This window comes from Lates calcarifer, linkage group LG3, assembly GCF_001640805.2.
Source record: "Lates calcarifer isolate ASB-BC8 linkage group LG3, TLL_Latcal_v3, whole genome shotgun sequence".
Classification (NCBI taxonomy): Eukaryota; Metazoa; Chordata; class Actinopteri; family Centropomidae; genus Lates; species Lates calcarifer.
In genome coordinates, this window is record NC_066835.1 from 6916414 (window position 1) to 6938173 (window position 21760).

General features: G+C 41.9%; 1 protein-coding gene across 1 annotated transcript in view; it reads left to right on the forward strand.

Moving 5' to 3' along the window:
- Positions 1 to 21760, forward strand: part of csmd2 (CUB and Sushi multiple domains 2) — a 223016-nt gene that overhangs the window by 140666 nt on the left and 60590 nt on the right. The window contains 10 exon segments of the mRNA XM_018701481.2: positions 6891 to 7093; positions 7304 to 7495; positions 8792 to 8930; positions 9117 to 9304; positions 12582 to 12776; positions 13493 to 13609; positions 15552 to 15619; positions 15621 to 15666; positions 20270 to 20365; positions 21081 to 21284. Coding sequence (XP_018556997.2) covers positions 6891 to 7093; positions 7304 to 7495; positions 8792 to 8930; positions 9117 to 9304; positions 12582 to 12776; positions 13493 to 13609; positions 15552 to 15619; positions 15621 to 15666; positions 20270 to 20365; positions 21081 to 21284 — 1448 coding nt within the window.

A 21760-nucleotide genomic window follows, 5' to 3' on the forward strand; every position in this document is an offset into this window, starting at 1 on the left:
TAGGACTAACGCAGTATGTGAAGAGCACAGAGACCATTGCAATTAGGCCCATAGTTGAACTCTGTCTATAGTAGAGTATTGCTTTCAATTGGCTGCTTAATTCCCCTCTTATTGATTTGCTGTGTCTTTTATCCTCTTATGCTTTTTCACACACCGTTCCATTGTTCAGTTAAACCAGTACATGTATCAGTGATATTTAGATAGTCAATCTACTGACAATATGATATTATATACTCACTTAGCACTTAAGTAGGAACACCTGTCCACCTGCTTATTCATGCAACAGCCAATCATGTGGCAAAAGTATGGTTGCCAGAAAGGCTATAGTAGCACAGATAAGCATTGTCAGATAGCCACTCAACTTTGGTGAGTAGAACAGTAGAAGACCACGACGGGGTCCACTCCTGTCACTGTTTGTGAAAATCATCATCTTGTGGAATCTTGATGAACTGAGGCTTTTTTGAGAGCAAAAGGAGGCCTTACCTAGTATTAGTACAGCCTTCCTATTAAACTTCTCGGTCACTGTAGTTGCCTTTCAGAAAAGATTGTATATAACCACGGTGCTTTTTCCTGATACACGTCAGCTTTAATGCAATAATCTACTGTAAAACCAAATTCTCTGTTCTTAGCCAGTGATTTTGGACAGTGACATTAATCTTTACAATCACATACATCTGTCTCTTGAGATCTGACAAAGCAGCAAAATGTCTTCAAATCCCAAGCAAATCACAATGGGTCCCATAATTAGTCCTACTAGTCTTTTTTTTTTGCATTGTCTGGCTTTGTCTCCAGATAAGATCATCAGTACTGTCTGCACTGTGGAGCTTAAGGAGAGAATTGTTCAAATATGACAAAATCTCAGCTCTGAAATACTTCTTAAAAATTAAATACAGTATGTACATGCTTTTCAGGGTGAATTTTTTCCTTTAAGGAGCCACATATAACTCTTTACCAATGCAGTGCATCACCCATCAGGACATTTATCATGATCTATCACAGAAATAGTGCCCTCAGTCTCAAATGAATATGCACATATATTTCACTGGGTTTGCACAATCCAAAACGTGGTTTCATATATTATGTATTTCTTGTGCCTGTGTGTATGTGCTTCTGTATCTTCCTGAGAATCAGTTTTCAAAGTTTTGGACCATTCAGAATATGTTATTTTTTTGGTTTTCTTTTTACACAGTGGAGTTATATTGGCTTGCCTGTGCTTTTTAAAGGCTGTATTTTAAAAAGAGACTTGGGGTTGGGTTTTGGCAGTTTTTAATAAGGTTTAGGTTCAGGTTGGGCAAAGATTTGAGATTGTGATGGTTAAGGTTGCAATAGTGTGTGTGTGTGTGTGTGTGTGTGTGTGTGTGTGTTCTTTCTTTAACCTCTGCTTTTATCTCTCTGATTCATTTCCCTCATTTCACACCCCTTCCTGCCAGAAAATAATTGTGGACTGTCTTTAATCTGTATGATAACACTGCTTACATGTTATTACATCATGTGCCTCGCAGTACTTGAACTGGACGAAAATTGCTGTGACCACAACTTGGCTCGTGCTCAAGAGGATCACCACATGTCCACGGCAGTCCCGCAGAGGCCACATCTACACATATTGATGAGGTTAGCTCTCATTGTGTGACATTGGCTTTATGCGCACAATCTCAGTTAGTTGCGAAAAAGCGTACAGCTGCAAGCGTACATTTGCTCTACATTTCTCTTCTTCCTTATTCCGTCATACCACACACATACACACAAACACACACATATACACCCATACACTCCCCGCCCCCTCCCACACACATACTTATTTATCATCCTCATGCACACATACACCTACTCTGAAGACTCCCCACAGGACTCGTGATTGCAGCTCGACTGTTTTGTATTCATATGAGAGAGTCTCAGCACTCTCCATTTCTCTCTTTATTTCCCTCGTATGAATACAGAATAGTTAAAGCAGAATCATAAGAGAACTTAGAAATCTCTTCCATCCCTCTCTTCCCCATCTCATCTCCTCACAGCAATTCCTCTGACACTTGATTGAACTGTTTTATCTCGTTAAGAGGGAGGACAAGTGTAAAAGGAGAGCCCCTCAGCCGTAAACTTCAAAACATGGTTTTCTATGATCCCACAAAACGTTAGCCGCACGCTGAGACCCAAATTTCCTTTTCCTTAGCGAGACGCGCTGTAATTCCACTTTTCTCAACCTGTTGTTTTATTCATCCCTCTTGTTCCCACACCTCACCTCCACCCACTCCACCCCACCCCCCCCACCCCCCAAGCACTTGTGTTAAGTGCAGAAGTTGTCTCTAAATGGACTCTTCCCCGCACTGGAAGCTAACACTTCTCTTCCTAGTTCGTCTGAAATGAACAACTCTTGGTGACAAGCTGTGAAGCATTTTGTTCACATTAAAAAAAAGTGTGAATTTCACACACACACACACACACACACACACACACCACACACACACACACACACAGCACTCTTTCACAGGAGCTTTAGAGGTGGCTCATAGAGTGCACTTAGAAAGCAAGAAAGACAAGGAGTGACCATGAGGAGAGAACATGATCAAGAGGATTGGTTTGTTAAAAAAAAGAGTGCAGTCTACATCTAATACGTGTATTCTATTAAGATCTGTGAGCAAAAGAAAGAAAAAGACAGCCATGCCAGAATCAACATCTTTTCTTACTACCTTCCTGCCTCCCTCTTATCCTCTTTCCATCGTCTCTTTTTCACTATCTCCTCATCCCACCCTGCAGCCTTCACTCTCAGAAAGTGACAAGAAGAGATAGGCTATTTAGATCTCGTGTAAAAGGAACCAATTACCCTAACATGCAGCCCACGTCCGTTCGATCCATCTGACCGCTCAGCACAAATCCCTCCATCCCTCAGAGCTTCCTCCGCTCTCCATCAGCCTCTTATCCTCCTGCTATCATCCTCTTCCTCCAGCAACCAAGCAATGATTAACGTTGGGGCTTGTTTTCGTTCCCTCCCTCACCTTCTGCTTTCCTGCAGTGTACTTTTTTTCCTTCCCACCCACCTTTCCATATTTCTTTTTACACATAAATCTGGCAGTCATGAAGGTTGCATTAGAACATGCGACTTGTCAACACGTGACATGGTACTCGACTCCGCCGTTGCGCGTGCAGATCCCGAGAACCATCTGTTACACTTACTCATACCTTCAGAGCTGTCTCCATACACACACACGTGCACACATGCTGTATGTAATGCACATTCATTTTGTATGCAAGAAGGCACACACGTGTACACATATTTGAAAACATGCTCTTTTTGTTTTATTCATGCAGGCACATTCTGTGAAACACCTCTCCTGTCTCGATTATGGGGAGGTGGAGCGTGGGTAAAAGGATCGTAGTACCTGAGGGTTTCATAACAGCATTTGCATAACAAGCATTCTGCTGCCTGAGGCGCTTACATGACAGGGATGGAGGCCTTTGAACATCACCTTTGGTCGCTGGAAGCGCAGGAGCTATCCAGGATGGTACTGGGAAATTAGTGGGTCACCACCGTGACTATCACCAGAACTTAATTAGGTTTCTAATAAAACGGTATAGATTATTTGGGCTGGTAGTAGAGTTATGATGAATTTGTGTGTATATTGACTCCAACGTCACATTTACACAGAGAAATACATACTGGGATCTGATCAACCGTACATAAATTAAGTGTTTTTGTTGATTTTCTAAACATGTTAATTGCTGACATCATCTTTGCCGTTTAAAAAAGCACACCACCTTACGGGACATTTTGTTTACGTATTTTAAGCTTTTCGTTTGTCAGTTAAGGCATGTATTATTTGACACTGTTTTGGTTTGGGTTAGGAGTTAGGAGGCAAAGAAATGACAAAGTGTGAGATGACCCAAAAAGTCAAAAATGCTCAATAAGCAAATAATATGAAAAATAACTGGCGTGTTATTCACATGTTGTTTGCCGATACCACACTGGAAATTGATGCATTTCTGCATATTACCAGCACAGATAAAATTCATAAATGGGGCTACTGCAAAAGGTTTGGCACCATGTACCTGGGAGCTGCCAAGAAGAACCACTGTCTTCTACTAGTGCATTTCAGGGTCAATCACCCTGCTCAACAGATCCTTAGCAGTAGTTGTTAAAGAAGGTTCACTTTCACAACCACGTTTCAGAACTCCCATCCTCCCAATCTTGAGGCTGCTGCCACTCTAAACAAAAGAAATGAGAGTCCTCACTAACTCTTAATAGACTATAAACTTCGGGGTTTGATTATGTGGGCCACAAGAAAAAACATAGATGTGTGCCTTTCTAATTCAAGTTTGGCAGCGAGTCAGTAGGTTGTCTGGGGCCACAGAGCGCTCAGGCAGGAGAAGTAAACAGGTTAAGCTTGCTCTGTGTTCTATCTGCTCTAATAGCTCATATGTATTAGTAATGCGCTGCTGTTTGTCATTTACAATATTATTATTTTCATTGAGCTTCCTGTATACATCACAGGGTATTATCAATGCTTCAGTGAATATTAGCAAGAGAGCTGTAAGCAGGGAAATGATCACAATGAATAGGATTAGTATTAATGCGAGTTCTTATATGATGAAAGTTGGAATCATGCGATGTGCTGCTTTGCAGAGATAAGTAGGTTAATGTGTGCACTGCATATATGTGCTTCCCTGATCCCGCATCTGTTTCCCAGACAAGGATGCCTATGTACTGGTGTGTAATATGGCATACCCTTTAAATATACCTATCAATGTACATTTACGTGAAAATATAATGGTGCTCCTGTTTGCATCTGTTTGTTTTCCACGCGTTTCTCTCACAAGCACTGCGACAGGACTTGTCAAGTAGGTTACGTACAGTATGCACACACACGCAACACATTGTTGAGTAGCCCCTGGCTGCTGCTTGCATATCAGACAGTATGGGAATCAGAGTCTGACACCAATTATGCAGAAACGGTGGGAACTTGTTGCTAAACCCGACATATCAGTGGGTTGCTGTTTCTCCTCTGCATCATCTGTAGCTCAAGGCTGTATGTGTGTGTGTGTGTGTGTGTATATGTGTAAAGGGATGAGGATACTAAAAGCACATAAAGTACCATGATTTCCTCTGGATGACTGGAAAAGAGATTACCATTCAACCCACTGAATTTAAAATGGTATTTGAGAAAATGACAACTGGACAGATTAAATTAAATAATAAGCTAAGCTTAAGCTTGTGGACAAAATAATAGAATAAACAGAGATTTACAGACTACTCTTTAAACAGAATGGACTTGAGTATTCCATTACAATTACTGCAACTTCAGAGCGCTTTGCTTTGGATTAAAACTAAAATTATTGAAACATGAGGGAGAGTGTCAGGAAATTGCTTTGGGGGGAAAATGTCAGTTTTTCATAATTAAATTGTTTTTGTAATAGATTTTCATAATAACTCACTGAAACATTTAGACGAATGTTAATATCATGGGGCCACAATGGACCAAATTTTCATTTAAATTTGGATGAACCACAATATATATTTTTCTTTTGGCATTTCTCACTGGTAAAAGCATGCGAGATGTTACATCATCCAAGCAGAGCATCTGAGGCAACATTAGCGGCAGTGTTTTCTTTGCTGTAATAAATTTTAGTTGTGATAAATTCTTACTTTTTTTAAAGCATTTCCTTTATTTTGAGTACACCTTCATCTCAGTGCATTCTGCTATATTCTTTTATTTCGAAGGCATGCTAGACAGCAATGTGTTTCAGAGGAAAAGACATAAATTAAATGAGCTGACATGTTTTTATAATTTCTCGCCTTGCTTTCTTTCCTGCAGGATAAAGCTGCTGCAACTACTGTTTGTCTTTAAATAAGTCCTTACATGTTTATGAATAGTACATGTCAACATCAAAGTCAGTCGATCATTTGTTGTAAAATACCACTTTCTATCCTTCTTAGTCCTGTTGAGCCTGTCCAAAACACATACTTACACATGCTCACGCGCAAGACTCTGAGCGATAAATCAGTGTGAATCCACTGCATTGAGGCTGGCGCACACAAACACACACACATTCACAGCTATAGTGCATCTCACATCCAGTGGACCACCAGCTGGCTGACAGCTGTCTGAGCGGAAAGTGAAGGGTAGATCTTTTGACAGCATCATCTTTCTGATGTCTAGACTGAAACTATTAAATGCCATGGCAGACATATCTGCTTGACTGACATTGTGGAACATCCATTGAATGCTCTGGATCTGGCGTCTGTGATTCACTTCAAATGTTATTTGTTTCCCTGCTTTATATGCAGCCCTGGCCTGTGTTTTTGTCTTTCCTCTGTTCTTATTGTCTCCTTTTTAATCACATTATTACCTTGTGTGCATTGATTCTTTTGAATACTCAGTAGTTTTATGCAATCCATTTATTACCCCCTCCTTGGCTCAGTCTCATTCTTTTCTACGTTTTAGAAATTGTGACTTGTATTGCTAAAAGCCTAAACTGTTTCTTGTTTTGTTTTGTTTTTTAAACCTTACGTTCTGCTGTTGTTAAAATTCTATTTAATTTTAGTCCCCATATAAAACAAACAAAATACTGAACCTTGATCTCACAATTTTGGAATCTATGTACCAACACCATTATGTGGCAGAACAAATGGAGCCTAGATTTTTCTCTTGACTTAAGCAGTTAATGGAAAAACAGCAAGATATGAGCTACAATTGCCTTCCATTAAGATGACCTAAGGTTTGTTTGAACAAAGTGAAATGCAAATCGCAGGTGGCAATACTCAGAGCCAACTTTTAATTTTCCAGTGAGAAAATAAACCTTTGTCTGCCTGAGGTTATTTTCTGTAAGGCTGAACTGTAAGGCAGTGTCATCCATCAGCTGTCATGGCCTCTAAAGTATCTCATCTGTGTCTTAAACAGTCTGCATTTCCTGGTTTTCCACACGGAGGAGGTCCATGATGTGCTCCGCATCTGGGATGGGCCCCAGGAGGGAGGGGTCCTGCTGAGGGAGCTGAGCGGTTCGGTGCTGCCCCCAGACGCCCACAGCACCTTCAACACCGTCAGCCTGCAGTTCACCACTGACTTTTTTACCAGCAAGCAGGGCTTCGCTCTGCAGTTCTCTGGTGAGGGGGAAAGAATGTTGGGAGTAAGGGAGGGAGGTGAAAGAAATGTCAGACGGACAAGGGTGGTATTTGGGCGTAGAGGGAGACAAAATTCACCATTTACAGGTTTAACTCTGAACTAAAGTAATAATACCACACCCCTGTATCACCTTGTAACTGAGGATCACTTCCATGTCATTTCACTGATTGGGCCACATCTCGCTCCTTCAGTCTCCACCGCGACCTCCTGCAATGACCCGGGCATGCCTACTAATGGCACCCGCAGTGGAGACAGCAGGGAGCCTGGAGACCATGTGGCGTTCCAGTGTGATCCTGGCTATATCCTGCAGGGGGCCAACAGGATCACCTGCACTGAGATTAACGGTCGTTTCTTCTGGCAGCCAGACCCTCCTACATGCACAGGTACTCTATTAACACAGCATGCAGTCATCAGTTACAGCTAATGACGCTACATGACTATGATCAGAACTAGCTTGTTACATATCTGCTGAGTAATAAAAACACAAACTAGTTAGTTTTTCACTGTTTCATATATACCACAGACTTTATTGTGGTCTTGTATGATGTAGTAAATACACTGCTGCAATTTGTCACACCACCTTAAGAGGGAATACACTTGGAGCTAATTTTTCAAATCACATTATAGGTAAAGACAGAAAAGAACAGTATAAAAAGTAAAAGTTATCTTATAAAGTATATTATACCCCCACAGCCTGTCTAATACAGTGAACAATATAACCACTCAGGCTGGTCTGACTTGTGAAACAGGTAGACAGCACAGATTCCTAATGTGATTACTTAACAGACTCCTTAAGTGAATCTTAAGTGGCAAACCCGATTGCCGGTGTTCCCTAGACGTTTCTTGAAGTCACTGCAGCAGACAGAGAGATCTGATTATCCTGTTCCTCAATAACAACACAGACCTCTCAGTCAGACCTCTACTCTTTTTACAGTCTTGTTTTTTTTAAAATATGTATATATGATCACACTCAGTGCTCTACAAAACAAAGTGAGGTAATTAACAGTGGCAATTAAGACCTTATAATTAGCTGCCTTGTTTAATTAGTGCTTAGCTTAATTAGTTTGCAGATTTTTTTTAGTGAGGTGTTGGGCAGGACAGTTCTCTGACACTTACAGGTGAGAACGTGGTAACCCAGTGTCAATGGGCATTAGCTGCGTCTCAATTAAGCATCTGTCACCACAGCTTCCTGTGGGGAAGCACCATACACCACATACAGCAGGAGATAATAAATAACAGTTGAAAGTGGTTTTAACTACCTTTTGAAAGTTTCATTCAAATGTTGATTGGTTTCTGTTCATTGTCATTGCTGTTTTAAGTTGTTTAAATTAACAGTTGGTCATCAATCAGTTCATTTCAAGTGTAGGTTCATAAAGAATTTGCCTTATCAAAATAACTACTCAGTAAGGCAAATCACTACATTTAAGTCAGAATAAAGACTATTTAAACTGGAAATTAGATCATATATCATCTTAAGATGAACCTTTTCTGTGATCATTAGATTTTTGTATTGATATTCAATAGCTTGTTGTTAACTAGGAAAGCCCATACCCACCACCATTGTCATGAGAAACTTTCGCAGAATAATGACTTTGACAATGACTTAGCACAAACAGTCTTCCATAGTTTACTGTTTGATGTGCTACCTCGAATTCTAATCATTTGCTCCCTCTTCATAGCTCCATGTGGCGGGAACCTGACAGGTCCTAGTGGGCTGATTCTGTCTCCGGACTATCCTGAACCCTACCCCCATGGGAGGGAGTGTGACTGGACAGTTACTGTCACACAGGACTATGTCATAGCTCTGAGCTTCAACCAGTAAGCTTTAATGATATAAAAACTACAGTGCTGATGTTTTCTATGACTGCTGTATACTTATTCTATTCTATCACAATAGCTACAAAAGACAAAGAAAACATTATAAGCATTCACTTATTCCCTTAATTACAGCTCACCTAAGCTGCAGATATTCAAATTTTATGTCATGTATTCTTCTGTTATCAGGTTCAGCTTGGAGCCCAGTTATGATTTCTTACATATCTACGATGGGCCGGACTCCCTTAGCCCCTTGCTGGGCAGTTTCTACGGTACAGATGTGCCGGACCGTATTGAGAGCAGTTCCAACACGCTCTTCCTGGCTTTCCGCAGTGATGCTTCCTTAAGCAGCAATGGATTTGTTCTGCAGTACACAGGTGTGTTATTTTTGGTTATAGGAATGACTTGGGAATAAAAAAAAACTACTTGGCTAATTGGACAAAACTAGCAAAACTGTATTAAGCCAGTGGAAACTTGGATTCTGTGTGTCTGTGCATGTTTTTCATCTCCAGTGCCTGAACAAAAGAGTGAATTTTAAATAGTATGTTAGGTTTTATCCCCTAAACAGTTCATGTTTTAAAATTCTTCCTCTGGCAGAGTGAGAATGGATTTACCCTCTGCTGCTTATCGACCTTGCAGATTGTTTCTTTTTAACTTTGTCTTGTGTCTGCTCCAAAGTGAGTGAGATTAGTGGTGTGAAAATTGCTTCAGAGAAAGAATGGGGTGTCTGTGCTGCAGCGTCCCGATCACCACCCTCCCATTTGTGCTGCGGTCTGCTCGGGCGTCATTATTGATCTGTGCCTCCTCTAGTAGCCGAGTAACACAAAGAATTATGAAAATGAAAAGCTGACAGCATGTGTGCTTAAGCTCTTTTTGATCAGCGCTTTGCAGCTGCACAAAAGGCTTCTCATAAATTAGAGCAAACAACGTTTTGTTGTCTCATGTCTGAGCTTCGCTGACCGCAGCTTGTTGTCTGGGGGACCCGAATTTATTTGCTCACACGAGGTGCTCTGTACTGCACACATGGTGCAGAATGATCACAGACATCCTTGATAGAGGGCCAGTTGGTTTAGGGATAACATAAGACATCTGTGTTTTCTGCATTTGTGTTGCAGACCCACAGGGGAACGCCTCAGTGTCTGTATGTTAAAGCCTTCTCCTAACAAATATACAGACGCTGAACAAGCTCTAAATTAGACAGGGCATCTTCGTTAAGGGCTTTGCTTGAGAGAACAGTGTTAAATCTTCCTAAATCTCCCCGCTTCAATTAGAGCTGTTTAAGGTATCAGACGTTTAACCAATTCCAGATCGACCCTGAGCTCTCTGTTTCTTGGCTGGTGCCCAGATGGGATTTGATCTATACGAGCAGTTCAACTGATTTTAGAACGCTACCTGTTTGTGTGATCCAGCTCTGCGATTCATTTGCAAGCTGCACATAAATGGGGTGAGACACAGAGACAGCGTTACAGAGCCTACCCCTTAACTCACTTCCAGCAATATTTACTGCAGTGTGTGATACAGTGTGTGATATTGTATGGCCAATCTGGTAGAGCAGATGGACCCAGTGTGTGGCTCAGAAAAAACTCCCTCTCCCCACTTCCAATTCTCCACACTAATGAAGCATAACCAAATAATACATAAATTACCTCCTCAGTTTCAGACAAACAACATGGCACATAGGCGTGTTTGGCTGCAGCTTTGGGTCTGTTTGGTGAGGAAGCTTGGTAAGTTGACGAGTTGGCCCTGCTAGTAGTAGTATTTGGTCAGCGCCCGCCACTGAAAATTGCATTAGAAAATCTGCCTGAGGTGCTGTCAGCCTCTTTACCAAGCAATCGTTACGTCTTTCTGTTTCCATGTCTCTAGCCGTGCCTGATTGGGCTCTCCAGGGAAATATGTGGGGCAGAAACTTTCCATGCCTGAGCCACATTTGAATAACACATATACACACAGACATGTACACAGAAAAAAAACACATGCACAGGCACCCTCATACTCACATCTGTCTATACCAGTACCTTTACCAAAGCCTAGGCTCATTTTCACTTCGCATCACATCACCTGAACTCCTTTGAGTATTCTCCAAAACAGATGACGCCCCTCGTCCATTTTCTCTCGCACCTACAAATGTCCCAAGGCTTGTTAAATCGGCCATCTTCGTTGTGACACCCGACCTTCTCACTGCTGCCTTGTGTCCGGGGCCAAGTCCGCACCTAAAGCCCGCTACATCCATCATGCTTCCGCCGTTTCTCGCCAGGTGTGCCAGTTTAATGGCGAAAGGCGGCGAGGGAAAATTTAGGTCTAAATCGGCCCATGAAAGGGCTCAACCTGTCCAGAACAGGTGCCCTGGGTGACAGACAGACAGACCACATGGCTGGCATCAGCACTCTGTTCAGCCATGAAGGGCAGCATCCTGTCTGGTCAGCAGGTCTCCAGCTCTCAGCTTAGAATCTAGGCATTTATCCAAGATGCTTCATGTACATTCTATCATGAATTAATCATTAGAAGTTGAGTAAGGCATAGACTAGTAATACTGCACACACACATGATTTTGCAGTAAATATGTGTGTTGTTTTAAAGCACAATTTGCTCATTTCAAACGTAGCTTCACAAAGAATTTGCCACAGAGTTTGCACAAATTATGGCTTTTGTAAATACCATTTGCATGAGAAAGAAGTGAAGAATAGTCTCAAAGACTTTGTTGGCATCCCAGTTGACCTTTACAAACTGAAACATTTAAATATTATTTTTTTAGTGTTACTTATTCAGAGTTTGCTTTTGACAAGGTGATGTTGAGATAATTCAGGCTCTTTTATCAGACAGTGATTTGTGAGTCGAACTTTTCGTGAAAAATAAAAACATCTGACTCACCTTCCCTTATGTATGCGTGTGCATGCTCAGTCATCAAATATCATTACATTTGCTGTGAGACTAGAGTGGACTGCATTTAAGTCTAAGCTAAATTGCTTTGGGCATTTTTCCTATGTTTATTTTAGCTGCAAGGGTGTGAAGTGTGCCAAATTGACAGGCGTCCTCTCACATGCACATTCTCCACCTAAGAACAATGTGAAGGTAGATTGAGCGAGACATCTTTCTTCCGACCTCAGGAGTGGTGATTGATATGTGGTTAGATACAGTGTGTGTTTGTGTGTGTGTGAGTACATTTGGAGGCGAGCGTGTCTGTGCATGAGAGTGTGTGTATGTGTGTGTGAGAGAGAAAGCTTGCGTATGGGCATTGTCTTCTCTAGTTGACTGCACAGCGAAGTGTTGTGTGAGAAGCGGTTGTGTGCAGTCAGCAGACCTTGGGCCAGAGCAATGCCACTCTCAATCAGCTGCCTGTCTGTCTCCACAGCCATACATACCTCCAGCAGCCACAGATGAGAGGGCACCATCAAGAGTTAGAGAGAGAAGTGGCAGTCAGTGAGATATATTTACTAAAAGAGGCAAGCACGGAGTAACTGGGAAAAAAGAGAGAGCAAAGGCAGCAGCAAAAGATGGAAGTAAGAAATCAGAGATTATCGGGGAACCTTAGGCAGAAGACTATTTCTACTCCAGTTTCATCGCTACGGCTTGATGCAAAAAACACACCTTTTTATTGAATACCAACTTGCGTTCCCTTCTGTCACTGATTTTCCACTGTGTTACCTCTCCCCGCAGAGAACCCCAGGGAGTCTTGCTTCGAGCCGGGCCTGGTGCGCAATGGCACACGGGTGGGCGCCGACCTCAAGCTGGGCTCCACTGTCACCTACCACTGCGATAGCGGCTACATGCTAGAGGGAGACCCAACCCTCACTTGCATCATGGGAGGAGACGGCAAGCCGAGCTGGAACAAACCCAAACCCATCTGCATTGGTAAACACTGACATCTGGAGACAGTTGTTAGGAACACAAACCACATCAGTGCTTATAGATTTATCACATGTAAACATGCAGGCGTGATTATGTGGGGTTTTTTTTCTGCACAGATATGTGTCCTGCAGGTATATGTGTAGAACTGTGTGGATTTTGCTAATGTTAATAGATTTGAGGGTGTAGCTTTTAATTTAATCTGCGTTTTGAAGGCAGCTACCTATTTTGCATATCTGCTCCTCACACTCACGGCAAAACCTGCGTCATCTCGGCTGTTCTCTGACATTCCCACCACACTACTGACACCCACTGTGGAAAGCCAGTAAAAGCCCCCCCCCGCAAAGTTATGTGTCAGGTGGAATGCATGCTCTGTCATGCACATTTTCATATAAGCAAAAAAAAAAAAACATATATAAGTGCTCAGGAAAGATACAATCACACGCACAACATTTTTTAGGGGCTTTAAGCAAGAGAGGAGATCTGGGCCTCATCTCACCCAGCCTAACCCTGAGAGACACTTGGAAAACATTGCAATTTCACTGTGGCAAACACCAGGGACATCTTCTACCCAAAGCCCAATCAGACAAGAAAAGTAATTTAGGAGTGATGGAACCGAAGGGATGGAAAAGCAGGAGGAGGGGGGGACAGAAATGGAATCTTACACTACTGGCTTTAACGTTTGCCCTGTCTGTTCCTGTCTCATCCCTGCGTCTCTACAGCTCCGTGTGGTGGACAGTACTCAGGTTTGGAAGGAGTGGTCTTGTCTCCCGGTTACCCTGGCAACTATAGCAGTGCACGGACCTGTCTGTACTCTGTGGTCGTGCCCAAGGATTACGGTAAGCCGAGAAAAAGCATTGTATTACTGCATTTGGCATTATTTTTCTGGCAGATTTTTAATTGTGCATGCTTGTGTGTGCCTGTGAGTTTATACAGGAGGGTAATTATATGTATATAATTTAGATGCAATTAGTCTATAGTGCACAAAATGCCCTTATTATAGGCTCAAACTACGCTCAAGTGCCTCACTGAATGCTGCACATTTTTTCACTGCTGAAAAGAATTTTTAAAAAAGAAAAACAGCTTTTTTTCTACGCATGAATATTCTTAGTGACAGGTGTGTAGGAGAAAACAAGTTTGTGGAAAACTTGTAAAAGCTCCCACACACACACCGTTTTCTTGACTTGCAATTAAAGCACTTTAGTCAGAGGTTTACTGAATGCATTTTCTCATATTTTTCTACACAGAGTAAAATCACACAGTGATTGATAGTTCCCATATCCATCAGTCTCATTGCCATACACATATTTTCATATTACTTCAGTGGAGCAAGTTAATCACTGTCTTACACACCAGGCATACAATATGTCTGTCTGAGACATACACACACCAAAAAATAATTGGTGTCTGGAAGATCTGGAGTTCCTGGAGTTTCGCTAGTTTTGGCATTTCCATCTTAAAGGTCACAGCTTGCTTCCAATATGTGATCTGATGCTGTGGGAGCGGCAAATTATTCAGGAAGCAAAACAATGCAGAAGCGTGACACAGCTCAGACATGCAAAAAACAGAGGCAAACATGTGTCACTCACCCACTTGCCTGCGATGTCTCTCTGCTTCACTTTCTGTCTGTCATTCTCACTTTTTATCCTCTGCTCCCATTTCTCCTCCCTCTGGCTCTTTAATGAGTTATCAGCACAGGGCCTCTCTAAGGGAAGCTCACGTCCTGTCATTGTTAAATTACACCAAACAGTGGCGGCCGGCATGTGTTTGGCTTTGGGGTACTTTCTGAATGTCGAGGTCACGATGCCCATTTGGAGGGGTCTGGTGCTGTTCCAAAATAGCTGGGCACCCCATCCTTGTCTCCTTGGATCCAGGCTGTCGGCAACATATTTCACTCAATGAAGTCAAAGCGAGAGGGGAAATTGAAATAATTAAAGTCCACATTTGCATTTTCCTGGAAAATGACAGTGAGGCCCAAGGCGAGACACTTTGCCGTGCAGAGCCACAAATGCTCTTGCCTCCATTCTTGCCGCTTCTTCATTAGGCTGATGCATCAACCCTAATGATAAGCTATTTTCCTCAACGCAGAGGACAGGGTAGGTGCCACCGCAATCACTGGCTTCTCTTATCGTAGATACAGATGAAGAGATGAGTCATGGAAACTACAGAGGATGAGCAGGAGATGACAGATGCTGATTCAAGTTGAAGTATAACTCATATGATAAGGTCTTGCCATCGGACCTAATGGAGAGCACCAGTCCCCCTGTCCCCTCTGCCCTCTTCCTTTCCCCTTCATCCTCTTCATCCCTCTCTTTAACCTGCACGTTCACTGCAAGTAAACTAGAGGCAGATTGAATGTGAAAGGGCTGAATGTACTCAGGCGATAGCGGTAGAAAGAGTGGGTTGAAAGGATGAAAGCGCCATAGTGGAGCTTTGGCTGCACATTGTACAACAGATTGGCTGTCATTGCCAAAGCCTTTCATGTACTGACAAGCCATCAAACCCAGACAGGACTGCTGATCTCCCCGTGTAATATCAGTTTTCGGTTGTGTTGTCATAACTGCCGGCATTATCCACCTCACTTTAAAGAAGACAGTTTGATTGAAATTGCTGTTGATAATATTCTTTTGAATGTGGATACTACAAAGTACTTTTCATGGATTTTCGGTGTCATTTCAAATGGATTTGAGAGTTTTCCATGTGACTGTGATGGTGTCGCAAATTTTAGCTAATTTCAGTTTCCTCTGATGTCAATTTTCTGTCTGCATCTGTCTTTTCCAGTGGTCTTCAGTCAGTTCGCCTTCTTCCAGACAGCGCTGAACGACATTGTGGAGGTTTACGATGGGGCGACAGCAGCATTCCCGTGTTCTTAGCTCACTGTCTGGAGCGCACACAGGTACTTAAATGCAAATGCACATAAATAGATGCCTGCAATGCATGCATATTTTGTATAGCCTCTACAGGATAGGGGGTATTTCAGCAGGCTTTAAACTTTAGGGAAGCTATTTAAACAGAACTGCTGGTATAGGCAGGACACGATTCACACATACTGGTACTGCTTTCATTTCATATTCTGTACCAGCATGTAACAAATATGGAAATGTGATTTGACTATTTGATCTCCTAGCCATTATTTATTTATTTTGACATGACAGGGGACTAAGTAAAATGTTGTCTTAGCCTTATGCCTTTCATAAGCATCCAGTTAAACTCAGGAGACAAATTGCTGACACAGGCAGCGCTGCCGTGGCTGCAGGTGGGCTCCAGTGAGCTGTAAAACAATTCAGCGGTGACAACAACAACTTAAAGAGTCACAGGGATAACATATCAGCAGACAGGCTCAAGCAGACTTGCATGCAGACACACCTGAAATGGTATTATACATACAAACATGTCAGCTCTCACGATATATGTACATGCACACACGCACACACACATACATACAGAAACACTTGTATGCCAAGTTTAAGCCAGGGCAATAGGCAATACCTCTCCCTCTTTCATTAACAAAAATAACTATGCATTTTTAGCATGAGTACCTGAAACAAAGACACCCACTCATAGCTTATAAATAGTGAATTACAAGCCTGGTATTATGTTAATAATATTGTCTCAACTGCAGCTGTTTATTCATCACTGAAAACACTGAAAGAGCTGGATAAATCCTCACTAAAATTGCTGCCGTGATCCTCTTTCCATGCCACTGCATGCAATAATTACCTCAAATAAGCACAAAAAATGGCCACCTGCCTTTGCAAATTGTTGTAATACCTTCCATTTTTATTATGCTATTAAAAACAACCAAAAAATAATAATTCATGCAATTTTGTGATTAATCATTCACAGTTTAATCCTCAGTTATCTTGTGTTTTTAGTGAGAAATCCCAGTTTCCCTTCAACAGCAATGATACATTCATGGGAGGTGTCTTTAAAGACACAGCCATTCTTCTCAACCCAATGCTGTGACCGTAACTCTGGCCACCGAGTGCCTAACCTTTGCCAAACCTTTTCTAAAATCTAATCAGCATCCATAGCTCCAGGCCCAAATCCTAACTTTGGGTTGATCTTAGTCATTACTTTTATCTGAGAGTAATCCTTATTTTAGTTTTAATCCTTAAGATAAACTTTGACATCTGAACTAGTCCCTAAATGAAGTGAGGGCTTCCAAAATAGTCCTAACATTTCTGAATAGATGTACAGTGGTACAGCACAGATGCACACAGATAGATACAATGTAATACAGCAGTTATGTAAGGGAATGAAGAAAAGGATAACAGTTGTAAGGTTAAGCGTGATGAGGTCAAGGAGAACGAATGATTTCTGTAAAACTGCAGATGCATGTGTGCAATAACTGCCACAACTGCATTGATAGGCTATGAAAGAAATAGCTCAAATAAGGGAGGTTCAATGTTTGAAGAAGGTGAAGTCAAAAGGTGTGCGGAGTTTAGGGCAGCTCTCCATCTCAGCCTGCCCCCAGCCCTGTGGCTTGACAAAAGCAAAATGATTACTTTGGTTTGTGTCCAGGGCAGCCTCAGAAAATCCAGTTTACAGCTCAATAAACAGGGCACTATATTAACTATGGACTCCTGGCGGCAGGTTCACAGAGCTCTCTAACCAGGCATGGCAGAGCAGAGCTGACACACTTTGGCACGGGAAGAGAGACTTTTAGCCCACACAGACAGTGCTGCCGAAGATCTAGTTCACGCAGGCATAACTAGCATGGAATTAGGCATAACCCAGAAGAGTGTACCTGCATCTACCGTACCGATGCACTGAAGCTCGTAACATACACATCTGCAAGCTTGTAAAGAAAGAAATTCATCCATGCAATCTTAATATACAAGCTGTCATTATGTGCAGTAAATATATAGTCATGTAATGAGTATTTTAGCGGTTGGCAGGATATTATTTGTCAGGCACGGCAAGGCAGTTTGCTGTGATTGTGCTAACCTGGATAAATATGTTACATAAAATCATTCTGAGTATAGCATTCAACAGTATGTTTGCAATGCTGTCATGTCTCGTGATGTAAGTCACTCTTTTTCAAAAGGCAGTGATTATGAATTATTGGAGGCAGCAGTGACAAAAATGAGCAGATAAAAGGTGGGAATTAGAAAAGAGAAAGAGGCAGCATGTGGGCAGATGGGACAAAAGGACTGAATCAAGAAATCAAGGAGACTTATCTAAATGCTAATTTAAAAAAATAATTTAAGAAAATCTGCAATTCTCACTCTCTTGGCCATCAAATGTGACTTGGGGGTCCATTTTTATTCAACTGTATTTAAGTTTGACCACTTTTATTGCTAATGTGCATTTACTACTTTAGTTTCAGTGCAAGCATTCTGCTCAATAAATGCAAAACATGCACTATATTCATAAAATGTAAAATTCACTTCCTGTAATCCCCACTGGGCTAACTCTGTTTTTAATTTCAAACCTGTTTGATTCGCGGTTTAACAGCTTGAGCGTTAATCTCTGACATTGTACCCCACGACTGCTGTGTCTGAATCAGTGCACACCAAACAACTGCCGCTGAATTTTGACTATTGAATTGCAGCCAAAGTCATATCTGTCCCTGTAACTCTTTCATGTGCCAGCGAAGAGGACTGTTTTAAGGGCAAAGCAGTTAGAAGCTGGAGAGTGGCCAGAGGGTTGATAAGTTACATGCTGACACATGTTTGAGTTGTCTGGATGAATACCTGCTCAAATTATGAAACACTGTCACCATGACGGCACCCAGCAAGGGCTTCCTCTAATAAACTACCCAGCATGCCTTGGGGATCCTACAGTGGAACTCGAACAATCTGGTGGTGACGTATTAAGAAACGGTGCCATTGGAGCTATCTCTGGACACTGCACTTGAAGGCACCGAAATATTCACCTGTAGAAAGTGAGAGCATGAACAGGATATATTCAGTGATACCCACACACACATATACACACACAGATGTTGCCTCTGGGGTTAAGCACGTCTGCCTCCCACTACAGTGTGACAGCAAGCAGACACAGAGTAATGAGATCCACTGCAGAGAGCCAGTCAGCAGCACACTGAGAGAAAGACAGAGAGGCAGAGACAGAGATGCTCACACTTTATTTCATGTTCTGTGTCAGTCAACAAATAGTTTTCCACCACGGCAGATACATCATATGGGTTTTTTGTGTTTAATTACACTGCCACACTGAACTAATGAGGATAGCAGGTGATGATATTAGTAATTTCAGCGACAGAATATTCTCCTTCTGAGGATTTCATTCATAGAGGTTTACATTTTTGCATAGATAAATGTTCTTTGAGGAATAATCCTATAGTAAAAATGTAGCAGTCCAAAAGAGTTATGGACCTTACATTTCATACTAAATTGTCTGTAATACATACTATAGTTTATGCATATAACATCTTGTAGAGCAAACCTCAGAAAAAGCTTTACATTTAATAAAAAACTAATTTCACACACACAGACCAAACAAGGACAATCAAATAGTCTCAACCATTTAAACAAAGCTCACACCTGACTTGTCGAATGGTCTGTTGGCTGTTCCAAAACCTGGCCACTACGACAAGAACTCAATCACCCTCTGTCTTTAATTTTGACAGATGGACAGCCATTAAGCTCTGGTCAGGTGACCTTAGAGTCCTGCCTGTACAGTATGCCATTAAGACTTTCTGAGTGTAAGCAGGAGCTTGATTGTGGAGAGCCTTACGCAGCAGGTGATAAATCCAACCTTGAATTTGATTCTGTAGTTCACACACAGCCAATGGAGTAAAACCAGGGGGAGGTGTGATCTCTGCAGCTGGTTCTGCAGCACTCAGGCACCATTTTAAATGAGCTACAGATTCTCCAGTAGTGATTTGTTAAGTGGGAATTTAAACTACAGTTGGGGATGAGAGTCACAATAGACTGGCACGATGCATCAGTGTCAATATCAGGACTCCATTAGACACAATGTAGCTGAAGGAAGTTGTTGCTATCCAATAAGCTCGCAGATAATGTTGTTGTATGACCATAACACATTGGTACCTTAATAACACCATGTATTTGCATATTACGATATGCTTGTGTGCTTATGAGCATGTTATATTTTCATCACAGTAGGTCCTTCTGTCAGAGCATAACTCAGCTCTCGACTAAACAGCAGATTTTTACTGAGTTGGATATCTACACTTTTTTCTCATTTTTTAACACTCTCCTGCAATGTAGTGCATTAATAGATGTTCTAAATATATCCATATTCAGAGACCTGCAGTTTGCTATGTTTCACACATCATTAACAGATCCCCTGTTTCTTGAATTTTTGAATTTCCATGCTGGACACAGATTTAGTCCTTTAAACAGTCACTAACCTTCACACATAAATTGTATTGCATTAGACCGATGAGGAGAATTTAGTTAGGTATCAAGAAACAGTTGTGTGTACAGTCTGTGGTACCTACACAATTCTAAACTTAAAATAATACTTTTAAAAAAAACATTACAAACATTGTTCTTCAACTTTCTCAGGCGAGTCGTTGCCGTTAGCAACCTCCAACCAAATCCTGATCTGCTTCACCTCCAAAGGGCAATCCAGCTCCAGGGGATTCCACTTGGTCTACCAGGGTAAGTGTGTAACACACAGGCACACACGCGCACACATACACCTACATGCACATAAACTAACACTTACTGCCTTTTTTCTGTTGGATTCCCTCTGTTCTAACAGCCGCAGTTCCTCTCCATAATAGATGACATGCTTAGCGATTTCATAAGGATTCACCTTCAGCCACTGCTTCAGCTGTGACTTGCGTGTGTGGGTGTGTGTGTGTGTGTGTGTCAGCAGAAGTATGTGCTTTGGAGCATTAAGACCATAGAAGTATGGCACTGTTGAAAAGGTTGTGCTTAAACTCCCCTGTTCATCTATTCCCTTAAGAGGGACTTTTCTCTTGAATTGTTATTTCCCTTAAACAATGCACTGTACCAGAAATGGCATTTGCTGCAGATATCCAAAGGCAATGGCAGCTCTGGTGGAAGTTTAATGAATAAATAATTCATTTTTTGTATTTTATTATAAGTAGGCTGACGGAACCAGAAGGCAAAGAAAAGCTGAATATTATATTTTGTATTATCTATTTGGGACACACTGTGATCATACTGACACTGATAAAAGTAGTGAAAATGCCATACAAAATTAAGTGTTTTGAAAGCTCTTTTTAAATCTTTCAGCATAGAGGACCAAAATAGCCTTATTTTTTTCTTAAAAATGTTGCAGGTAATGGCTTAAAATCAAAGAACAGTCACCTCAAATCACCCTGTCTTTCTCTCTGTTTCTCCAAAGCTGTGCCACGGACCAGTGCCACCCAGTGCAGCTCAGTCCCCGAGCCCCGAAATGGCCGCCGTATGGGCAACAACTTTGCTGTTGGCGCTGTGATCCGCTTTGAGTGCAGCCCGGGTTACATGCTGGAAGGATCCAGTGCCATTGAATGTTTAACAGTTCCCAATGCCCTGGCACAGTGGAACAGCTCCATACCCAGCTGTATAGGTAGGGCATGAATAAACACACACACACACACACACACACACACACACACACACACACTCACACTCATTTAAAAATTTACAAGTCAGTGTGGTTGTGCTTTCGTTTGCTGGTTGGTTTTTCTCTTTATTTTTTTCCCTTTCTTAGTTTCTTTGCTCGGAAGTTTCTTTGTTTATTTTTTGTCTTTACTTTGTTTCTTGACAAGTCTCGTGTCTCCGTCTCTCCCACTTGATGCCTTGAGTGTCAGACTCTTGCTACTCTGACACAGATGTGGGCTGCCAGCCACTGCCTGTAGCAACAGAGCAAGATTCAGCCATGCAGCACACAGGTGGCAGGCACTGCTGAGGGTCACAAAATGCACACAGATGCATACACGCACGCATATGGTGATATCCACATGTATATACAGAGACACACTCTCTCACACACACACACACACGCACACACACACACGACATACAGCTGTAGCAGATGCTTCT